This window comes from Arachis stenosperma, chromosome 5, assembly GCF_014773155.1.
Source record: "Arachis stenosperma cultivar V10309 chromosome 5, arast.V10309.gnm1.PFL2, whole genome shotgun sequence".
In the NCBI taxonomy this organism is placed as follows: domain Eukaryota; kingdom Viridiplantae; phylum Streptophyta; class Magnoliopsida; order Fabales; family Fabaceae; genus Arachis; species Arachis stenosperma.
In genome coordinates this window covers 84,524,099-84,535,739 of record NC_080381.1, presented here as the reverse complement: position 1 = coordinate 84,535,739, position 11,641 = coordinate 84,524,099, and the positions used below count along the sequence as shown (strand labels likewise).

The 11,641-nt window shown below is 32.0% G+C and overlaps 1 protein-coding gene across 1 annotated transcript; it reads left to right on the top strand.

The window, feature by feature from the left end:
• The first annotated feature begins 1,825 nt into the window (after positions 1–1,825).
• LOC130983074 (uncharacterized) lies at positions 1,826–5,086 on the top strand. The gene is made up of 5 exons (XM_057907253.1): positions 1,826–2,358; positions 3,687–3,786; positions 3,893–4,028; positions 4,523–4,618; positions 4,706–5,086. Exons 1-5 carry the CDS (start codon positions 1,842–1,844, stop codon positions 4,841–4,843), a joined length of 987 nt encoding a protein of 328 aa, XP_057763236.1. The 5' UTR covers positions 1,826–1,841; the 3' UTR covers positions 4,844–5,086.
• The last annotated feature ends 6,555 nt before the right edge of the window (positions 5,087–11,641 follow it).

Sequence of the window (11,641 nt, the reverse complement as noted above, 5' to 3'; positions counted from 1 at the left end):
AGCTCCTCCCAAGAAAACTGACTTACCCACATTCCATTAGGTTGGTCATAATATGTGAGTAGATCCAACCATCCTTTGGTAAAATAGAGTTTACTGTTCCTTGAGATGGCATTTGATGGATGTGGTGCATTGTAAACGATTGCGATAAAAGACAATCGCATTGGAACATTAGACGAAAAGAATAAATTGGAGTAAGAACAATCATTAAATTATCAAAAGAATAATATAATAGAATGAGTATATAAAAAATACTATAAAAAATTATAAATTGTACCTTAAAAGGATTAACCTCATGAAAAACGAAGAATACATTCTTATTCTATGAAGTAGTCAAAGAAGAATAATAAATTAAAAATAATAGAGTTGACTCTCAGATCTAGACTCACGAACAAAAAAAAGCCTATATATAGCCTTTATTAAAACAAAAATAATTATATAAATTAGTTATTATTAAGTTAATTTTTTATTATTTACATTATACATTATATATTTGCCGTAATTGAATAAGCTATTATCATATCATGTACATTTTTATTATGATTAGAATCATAGATTTTTGTTTAATTTTTTAAAGTAGATATCAATATTAACTTGTCGAAAATTATTTGATGTATTAACATAATTACGTAGAAAATAAAACATAACAACTAAAATTAAATTTATTAACTAAATGAAGTTAGGTATACAATGTTTGGCAATTATTTTAGTATTTAATTATTGATATCTACTACTACTATTATTATTATTATTATTATTATTATTATTATTATTATTATTATTATTATTATTGGTCATCATTAGCGTAACAACTTGCCATTAATAAAATTATTCTATAATGAATGAGAATTAGAATTGTATCAATATAATTAAAATGATTAAAAATATTTTCGATTGATAATTAGTTTAATAATGCATTAAATATTAAATTTATATAATTATAATAAAAATATTTTTTAAATTAGTATAATCATGTATTATTCATTAAATGCTAATTGTAATATATATAATTATAATATTATAATATAATTATAATAAATATATTTTTCTAAAATAAATTTAGAAGAGAGAGTAATGCTTTTATTTTGGAGGAAAAATGAATTTATGAAGAATTGACACATCATTTTTTTTAGTTGATAATGCAATAAATATTTTCCTTTTACCAAAGATAGAAAGACTCGAAGCGGCAACTTCTAAATGAGTATGAGGAGACTATGCTATTTGAGTTATAGCTTGCTAGCATAATAATGCAATAAATATTGATTTTATATAACTATAATAAAAATATTTTCCTAAATTAACATTATTCATTAAATGTTAATTGTAATATAATTATAATAAAGATATTTTTCTAAAATAACTTTAAAAGAGAAAATAGTACTTTTATTTTAGAAAAAAAATGAATTTATAAAAATTGACACCTCATTTTCATTAGTCGGAGAAAAAGTTAGGTTTAGATTTTTAATGTATTAAGGAAATAGATTAGTTTTTGTCTCTTTCTAAAACTTATATTTTGAATTTTTTCGATTCTTTATTTTTTTTGAAAATTTTGAAGAAAAATATTCTTTACAAATATAATTTTTTTTAAAATATATTAAAATTAGAGAAAGTATAGAGAGTCAATGGCCTAAACGTACATTATGTACAATAGAGGTTTAGGAAGTATTAGAGATATGACCATTAGTGTTACATTGTCCTGTCAATGAGTGGGTTCATGACATTATACGGATTTATGACATTGTACGCTTAGGCTATTAGCTCCCTAGCAGTACCTTTAAAATTATAATTTAATAACTTTAATCATACTGCCGTAAATTCTCATAAGTCATAAACAATAAAATCAGATGCCTTGTTTCTTCTCTAGTTTTCTTCTTCTACGGCTCTTCCTTGCGCGCCTCCACCAGCTTCCTCCTTCTTCTCTTCCATCATTCCCATCACGCGTCAACACGCGAGCGATGGATTCCCTTTCCACTGTCTCCCCTTCCATGGTGCTCCCTCCACCAAATCCTTTCAACCGCCACACGCGCCACCTTGCACTCTTCTCACGCGCCCCTCTCCCTCCCAGTCTTCTCTCTTCCTCGACGTCTTTCTCCAAACTCTTCAGCATCAGCTTCATCAGAAGAAGAACAAGAAGGACCACGAGAGGCTTAAACGACGTCTCGTGCAGCGCTGGCGGTGCCGACGACGTTAAGGGAAGCAAAAACGACGGTGGATACGATGAAGAGGAGGAGGTTGAGAGGGCGCTTCATATGGACGGGACCATCCCTGGAACCTCCGACGAGTTCGTCAAGCGTGTCTCGTCTCGCGCTTACGACATGCGCAGGCATCTCCAACAATCCTTCGATACCAGTAGCTACGACGGTGCGTTTTCCTTATTCTGATGTCGTCCCTCCCCCCCCCCCCCCCCCTTTTTTTTTCTCTCTCTCTAATTTTAGGGTTTATTTAGATGTTAGGGAAATTTGGACTTGCTCTGATAAAAGGAAAGTAGTTTAGTTGAATTACCTGCTGAGTAGCTGTCCCTAATTTTTGGTTAAAAAAAATTGATTAGAGCTGCCAGTGTTGGAGAGGCATACCGCTTACAGAATTTGAAATGCTTGAATAGAAATGACTACTAGTGGTTTCAACCCTTGAGGGAAAAATAAAACCCGAAACCTTAGGAAAGTTATTTGATTTTGTTTGCTTGGGTACATGAATGTTCTGTGCCCTTGATGATACATCACTATACCAATTATGGTACTTATTGCTGTTTGTGCTTTTTTGATAAGAGAAAGAAAAAGGAGAAAGGTGGTCCATTGCATGATGCTCAGTCTAGTGGTCTCTGAACATAATTGATGTACATACCATAGCCTAACATCTCTAGTCCCGTGTGTGAAGAATTGAGATACTTTTGTAGGATTTAAATGCATGATCTAGGACACAACGAATGACCTTACATTTCTGTCAAGGCTCATCCGAAGAAAAAAAGAAGGGGAGAGCAGAAGATAATTATATACAAAAAGGATGAACAAAACAACAAGGATGTGACCATCGACTAAGCTAAGCTTTCCTATCTTATTTTTGTTTATTGTTCAACAAAGTGGAACCCTTTGGAGAGGATTATGGAAAAATCAGAGGGTTAGCAGCAAAAATTAGTCATTGATGAAGTTCATTGTTCATCTCAAACCAAAACCACCAAAATAGTGTACTGCAGGCTTCTATAGGGGTTTTCCATCATGGCAAATATAACTGTATGATGTGTTGCGGAATAGTCTGATCCATGCGAGTAACTGATCCGATCTAGTTAGGCCAGACTTGATTGTTGTTTTAAACATACAACAGTGGAGCGTTGCTTTAGGGTGTGTTTGCGAGTTGGAGTTTTGGAGGGGAAGGGATGGAAAGGAAGGGTTTCAAGAGTAAAGAGGACTTCATGTTACTCTTCAAACCCTTTTCTTTCCGTCTCTTCCTGTCCAAAACCAAAAGTAAATGATTTACACTACCTTGCTGCATGTTTAAATATGCTGTGGTTGCCTGTGTTGTACATAGTGCTGGTTGTGTTGTGCGCATTTTTGGATAGATTGATATGCCCGTGTCCCTGTTGGGTGTACCCATGTGTGTAGGTGGATAGGGAGATTGTCATAGAAAATTGAAGGTTTATATGGTAAGTAAAGCATTATTAATATTTTGTTTGTTCCTTTCGTTCATTTTAACAGTATTAGATTCCAACCCTTGGAGAGAAACTTCAAAGCCTGTTTATGTACTAACGCAAAAGGAAAATCAATTGTGGACAATGAAAACCCGAAGAAATAGAAGGTTTGATCCACTTTTATGCTTGCTTTTTCACCCCTCCTTAGTAGTATACACCATATTTCCTACCTGAGATTTTTTTTCTCTTTCTCTTTTTCTTAATCTCTAACAGTGAGGTTGAGCGAGAGCTTGGCTTATTATTTTCCAAAGGAGGCAACTGGAGATCTGGACTTGGGAATCAGTCCAAACAAGCAAGGGGAGGGACAAAGTTTCAAATGCTTGTGGAAGATATTAGAGAGGGAGTGCTGGTATATATTCATACAAATGCATCACCACGGTTAAATTTATAATTATCAATGTATTGTGTCATTGTGAACATTTAGTAATGTGAATTTCCAACAAATTCTAACTTTATGCTCTACCATTTTATTTGACTAAATGGTAATATGATGATTCTTTTGCTGCTGCGTATAAAACACCTTGAGTAGTTTTTTCTTGCTATTTTGATTTTGAGTAGTTTTTCTTGCTATATCATAGCCTACAGTCTTAAATAATGTCACTAGTAATTGTACTCTTTCTCTTTTTTATTTTTTGGCATTGTGCACTTTCTTTCTTAGCATACATCTGTGTGTAAATTTCCATGAGGCGTATTAAAATTTCCCTCTATTATCCCCTACAAAACATGCCTATATATAATTTTTTTGGGGTGGAAAAGCCTTGTTTGTAAGATACTGCGTATTTATTGCAACTTTTCAGTCATTAGAATGGTTTAATTGCTTACAACTTCACAATATGTTTTCAGGTATTTGAAGATGAAAATGAAGCAGTAAAGTACTGTGACTTGCTACAAGGAGGTGGTCAAGGTTGCGAGGGTGTTGCTGAGATAGAAGCCTCATCGGTAAAGAAAACTAAACAAATTGTTATTTTCCATCTGTGCTACTTAAATAACTTCCAAACCATAACGTCTGCAATGTCCATCTTGCAGATATTTGATCTTTGCCAGAAAATGAGGGCTCTTGCAGTTCTATTCCGCAGAGGGAGGACACCTCCACTACCCGAAAGCCTTCAGCTCAATCTGCGAGCTCGGAAACGGTCACTTGAAGACCAGGACGACTCGATATGAAAATTAAAGTTCCCTTTTGTGATAAATGGCATTGGCAGGGAAGCATACATTATGCTAAGTTTCTTAGGCCCCGATAGGGAAAGAAAAAAGAAAAAGAAAAATGCTAAGATGTATAAAATTATTAAAGCCACGAAAAAAAATGTACAAAATTATTATTAGAGCTTAGTAAAACTGTAAAAGAAATTGATTTCTTGATTATAATTGAAAAGAATATATATAGCATGTACGGTTATGTTACACGTATACGACAAAACTCGTTTACAATACTCAGCACGTGAAAATTATATACTTCTCTTGATGTTATTGTTTCTTTTTCATCTTATTGTTCTGTCGTTGCATCTTCTTTTTCTTCTAATCCTGCTTTTAATTATTGTTGTTTTTCGTTCGATTTCTTCATCATCGATCTCTTTTTCTTTCTCTCGACCAGCCTACTCTCTTTTATTTTTCATCTTTTAGTATTGATAAAAAATAATTTTTTTCGAAAAACATGAAAACCACTAAAATTTTAGTTAAATAATACAAAACTGTAACTTGAAAAATACAGAATTTTTTTGTTTATAATTATTCCTATCCTGGTTCAAAATTTAAAATTAGACCTAAAAATAGACAAAGTTCATGTACGTCAAATTCGCTTCACCACCGTATCTGACCTCATCACCACCATGTCTGACCTCACAGGGTTGACTTGGTATGTAGAACCTTAACTGCACCTACAAATAAGCTCATATATTTAAGATAAGATCTTAACAACTTCTAGATAAAAGGGAAAGATAACTACCCGCTAGAATAGGAAGGGAGATTACAAAAGTGGCCACAAGATCACTCATTCGATTGTGAAAATACCTCTTTCAACTCAGGTATTTCTCAACTTTAATCTACATAAAAACCTGCCTAAAACTCTTGCTAATTTAAGAATCGGAATCCCTTGCAGGTATCACCCCATCCTCAAGATGTTGGATGATGGCACCTCTTCCATAGAGACATCGGACTTAGCATCCAAAAGGAGTTTGAATCTCATATTTAGGTTCAATCCATCCCTTTCAAGTAACCATTGTAACATCCTATATATTTAGGAATTGTTTTATTAAAAATAATTAAATGATTTATGAGATACATTGATTTTTATATTAATCAGGATTATTATATAATTTTATTATAATTGAATATTTTGCATAATAGAGATTAAAACTCAGTAATGGAAGAATTACATAATTTAATTTACGTCATTTCTATTATGAATATTTATTTTATTAATGTGAGCTTTCAAAGACTAATTTATTAAGAATGATTAAATTGATAAAATACTTTTAAGTTTAAGTAAATTAATATTTATGTACAATTTTTATTATAATTAGTTATTTTATTTAAATTGAAATTAAAATTCCGGTAAGAGAAACATAATAAAAGATCTTATAATTTAATTTAGGTAATTGATATTTCAGGTTTAAAGTGTACCTTATAAAATGTTATTAATATATTTTTTTGTAATTTAAATAAAAAGTAATTATCTGAACTCATTGGTACGTTGATAAACAAAATTATATATGTTTTTAAAGTAATTTTACAATATTATATTTAAATCTTAAGTTACTCTTTTATCTCGAATATTTTGTAAAATTCATATATTACTCGTATATATTTTATTCTAACCCTAGTCCTATGTTCATTATTTTATACGTTATTATTTAACAATAATGCTCTGCATTTAAGTAATTTCTCTAACTAAGTCCAACTATGATATTTTCTCTCACGTGCTGCGCCACCTTTTCTTTCATGCTTTCGTAATAGACTTTTAATGTAAATCTCTTCAACATAAAGCTTCCTCTTCAACGTAAAGCTTCTTTCTTCGTTCTTCTTCAACGTAAAGCTTCTTTGTTCTTTTCTGATTTCTCTTCAAATTTTCGTTCGTTTTCGTTGTATTTCTCCTCTGATTTCTTCTCTTTCTCTTCAAATTTTGATCTACATTTGAATAACATATTATTCTTTTGAATCGAATAGTGTATTATTCTTCTGAATCAAATAGCATTTTATCAAAACAATGAATGGTTCAAGCTCAAATCAGTTGAATGAGAGCAATTTAGATTATTCTTCAGAATCGAATCAACTGGATGAGATTTGGATTGGTCTTCATTTTATCTAGTTTCATTCTTCAATAATTTTGAATCGAATGGAATGGAATGCTATTGAATAAAGTAATAAAACCAGTGTTCAATTTTTGGTTCATTTGGTATTACACAATAGTCTTGTTTTGATAATATTTTCGGTTTATTCTAGAATGCAAGAATTTTTGAATTTGAATTTATATAATGGACACTTTTCGGTTTATTTGTTATTACACAATGGTCTTGTTATGATCTTATTTCGGTTCATTCTTCAACAATTTTAAATTGAATAGAACAGAGTACAATTAAATAAAGTGATAAATGAATAATTTTGTCCTTCTTTACTAAAATCAATGTTGTTTATGAATTTGAATTTGGATAGAATGCAAGGGTTTCTGATTTTATAGAATGCATATGTTTTGACTCATTGGTTATTACACAATGGTCATGTTATGACAATATTTCGGTTCATTTTACAGTCCAATGTGTTGTCGATGAACAATTTATCCTAAAGGTTGAGATGACTTTCAAGACACTTGAAGAAGCTGGAAAGTTCTATAAAGATTATTCCAAACTTGCTGATTTTTCTACGAAAATAAGAAATACCACTCAGAAGGGAGATGAAATTAAGAACGAACTAATTACATGTAGTAGAGAGGGGAAATAGAAATCCAAGATATCTCGAACTCTGAAGACAAACCCTTCAGCCGGAATAAACTGTCCAGCTAGGATTTATGTGCATATATTGAAGGACGTTGGTCTTTTTATTATGATACGTGGCCAGGAAGGCATTTTCATCATTTTAGAGCTAAAGGAAAAAATGGTAATCTCGTCATATTCAAAGATTTGAATACTCGAAGAATTGTACCATGCCGGTCTTGGACATTAAGAAGACCAAGAGTCCATCTAAAAAATAATAGTGTTGAAATGGCGACAACTCATAAGGCCCATTGGGTTAAGGCAGGACAACAAGAAGCCTAATAATGCTTTTCAAATTTAATTAGAGGCATAATTTATTATTAATTTTCGAATTTTATAAGCATTTATTTTAATTTGTTTTGTTGTTAGAGTTTATTGAAAGATTTGATTACTTCTAATTTGCTTAATAGTATTTTTAAGGATTTTAAATTCAAATCAAATTTTATCTAATATAATAAGATCAAATATGATTTAAATTAATTATCATATCTTTAAGATTTTAAAATTTAAATCAAATCTGATCTAATCCAATAAGATCAAATTTGATTTAAATTAGTTATCTTATCTCTAAGAGATTTAAATTAAGTCATCTTATTTTATCTTTTAGTCAGTTTGTTAGAGGCATATTTAAACACCTTTGGTGAGACAATTTACACAATTTTTGATGAATGAAATTTCCTTTGTGCTTTATGCACATTTTTTAGTGTGATTAAGTGAGGTGAGTGATTTGCTTCGCTTGTTGCATGAAGAAGATCGAAGGATCCAACATTATGGTGATTCAGCGTGGTGGTTTTTTCAACTTCATCCCTCTGATCTAGGTTGTCAAAGACAGGAAGACCTAGTAGGAAATTCCTTCCGGTGACCTAGGTTGCTAAGAACAGATTTCTTACAGGTCTAGTACAAAAACCTTTATCTACCCTTTTATGCTTCTGCCGCATCTTTTCTGTTGAGTCTTTTCTCCATCCTTTTTCTTACCCCTTTATCCTTCGTACTAATCTCTTATCATCTGATATCAGTTATAGGTCGTAGGTAAATTCTTATTTATCTACACGTTCCATGGGTCTTGTTTAGTCCCTTTGTTTTTTTTCTCTTTAATTTCTGCAAATTCACTTTAGAGTCCACAAAAAAAAAAGAAAAGAGTCGCAAAAAAAATGATTGTGTATTACGATAGTGATGATGAAGGAATTTCATATATGAAAAAGGGTTCTTGGTTGAAAATCCTTGCATTTAAAAGGAGAAATGATCCTGAAGCTTATTTCGGATGGGAAAGGATGGTAGAGTCGATTTTTGCAAATTGCATCCTTTCAGAGAAAAAGAAGGTTCGACTGGTACAAGCCAATTTTTTCGATGATGCCTGTATATGGTGGACTGAATTAGAAAGATCTAGAAGACGGTATGGAAAGAGCCCAATTTGCGGTTGGGAGAAGATGAATAAAATCATGAGGAATCGAGTTGTGCCATCATCATACTACAACGAATTTTTTAGAAAATTTTGTAAGTTACAACAAGTTTCATAATCAGTGATGGAGTACCACAAGGAGTTTCTATATTTGATGGAAAGGCTAATATTAAAAGGAGTCCCGAGGTTCTTACGGAACAATTTTTGTTTGGATTATGCGAAGAACTTGCAGATAAAGTACAAAGTTACCGTTACACGACCATGGAGGATTTGGTCAAATTGGCCATTGACATGGAGCATATGCAACAATTTATAGCAATTTGGAATTCCAAAGGAGCGAAATTTGAGGATCAGACACGAGTCAAAGTTCTTGATTTCAAGAAGAATATTATAGATTGACATAAGAAGAGGATTTCTTCTACGCCTATCTTTAATTCTTCTTCAAAGCCAGATATGGAAGAATTTGTTGAGTATGCTGTAGATGGAGATGTGTCCTTGGAAGATTTAAAAGTGTAGAATTTCTCAATTGGGTCCTTGGGATGTGAGCAATTTGAAAAATATGAGAGAAAAGAAACTGAGAAAGAGAGTGAGTGTTTGAGTGAAAAGAATCCATGTTTGATTGAAAGCAAAAGTTTTGAGAGAAAAGAAGAGAATAGTGAGCGAGAGGTGTCAATGAGTAAAAAAGAAACTTAGAGCAATAAACACAATTGTGAGAGAGATATAGAAAGTTTTAGCTTAGACAAGATTCCATTTGTATCATTGAATTCCACGGAGTCCTTAGTTTCTCATACATCTAACCATGAAATTCCTAGTATTTTTATATCAATTTTTCCAGGCTTTGTAGATTCACTAGTCAATTATGGAGACATTAATATGGATGAAAAGAAAGAAAGACAAATTGCACACTTTAGACAAGATGGTGAAAGTATGGTTGGAAAAATTGAACTTGCACATATGAGGGGACATAGCCACAATTCAGTGGGTAGAGAAGAGCCATCAAGCTATAGTATTTGAATCCGGGGATTGGGTTTGGATTCCTTGGAAGGAAGAAGAGCTTCTCATTCAAGATTCGAGGACAAATCTTTTTGAAGAGAGAAAGGATGATATGTGGTCAGGAGGACATTTCGTCATTTCAGAGCTAAGGGGCAGCATGGTAATCTCGTCAAGTTCAAAGATTTGAATACTAGAAGAATTATACTATACCGGTCTTGGACATCAAGAAGATTAAGAGTCCGTCTCAAAAACAATGGTGCTGAAATGGTGACAACTAATAATGCCCATTGGGCTAAGGCAGGACAACAAGAAGCCCAATAATGCTTTTCAAATTCAATGGGAGGCATAATTTATTATTAATTTTGGAATTTTTAGGCATTTATTTTAATTGGTTTTGCTGTTAGAGTTTGTTAAAAGATTTGATTTACTTCTGATTTGCTTAGTAGTAATTTTAGGGATTTCAAATTTAAATCAAATCTGATCTAATCTAATAAGATCAAATCTGATTTAAATTAATTATCATATCTTTAGGATTTTAAAATTTAAATTAGATATATTATCTTTAGGAGATTTAAATTAAGTTATCTTATCTTATTTTTTACTTAGTTTGTTTTAGAGGTCTATTTAAACACCTTTGGTGAGACAATTTACACAACTTTTGATGAATAAAATTCTTAGTGCTTTATGCATGTTTTTTTAGTGTGATTAAGTGAGGTGAGTGATTTGCTTTACTTGTTGCATGAAGAAGATTGAAGGATCCAACACTATGATGATTCTGCGTGGTGGTTTCTTCTACTTCATCCCTCTGATCTATGTTGTTAAGGATAGATTTTTTGAAGGTCTAGTAGGGAATCTCTTCCGATGACCTAGGTTGCTAAGAACAGGTTTCTTAGAGGTCTAATAGAAAAACCTTTATATATCCTTTTACGTTTCCGCTGCGTCTTTTCTGTTGCGTCTTTTCTCCAGCCTTTTTCTTATCCGTTTATCCTTCGTACTAATCTTTTATCAGATTATTTCTAAAGTTATTATGAATTATTTACATCCTTGCTGTCCAGATCTAGCATAGATGCTTAAACAACACAGAGAGCTTAGCATATTTGTGCGATGTACCATTGAAAATAATGAGGAAGCCAGAATCAGAACGGGTAAAACATATCAGTCATTTGTAGTAGTAGTGGGTCGTCATCGTGAACTAAGTTTTATTAAAAAAGATGTGAGAAATCATATTACAATAGAAGTATGAAATGTTTCCAAATAAGATGATGCCAACGAATTTGGGAAGTACTTATTAAAAATGAAAGAGAAGAATCAAAATTTCTTTTTTGAGCTTAACCATGAAGTTGATCACTCTATCAAAAATGTATTTTAGGATGACGCAAGAAGCAGGGCTGCATATGAGTATTTTGCAGAAGTAATTTCATTTGATATGACTTACAACACAAACAAGTATACGGTTCATTATGATATAATATTCGGTTCATATGCATAATCAGTTCCAGTTCATAAACGTTGGTGTCCATTTGCAGGTACAATATGGTTTTTGGCTCTTTTGTGGGTATGAATCCATGGTCAGTCGACACTTCTTGGATGTGCTTTGATGAAAAA

Coding starts and splice junctions, on each gene's coding strand:
- LOC130983074 (XM_057907253.1), top strand. CDS start 1,842: ATGCCTTGTTTCTTCTCTAGTTTTCTTCTTCTACGGCTCTTCCTTGCG. Junction 3,787..3,892: donor AAAACCCGAAGAAATAGAAG/GTTTGATCCACT, acceptor AATCTCTAACAG/TGAGGTTGAGCGAGAGCTTG. Junction 4,029..4,522: donor ATATTAGAGAGGGAGTGCTG/GTATATATTCAT, acceptor ATATGTTTTCAG/GTATTTGAAGATGAAAATGA.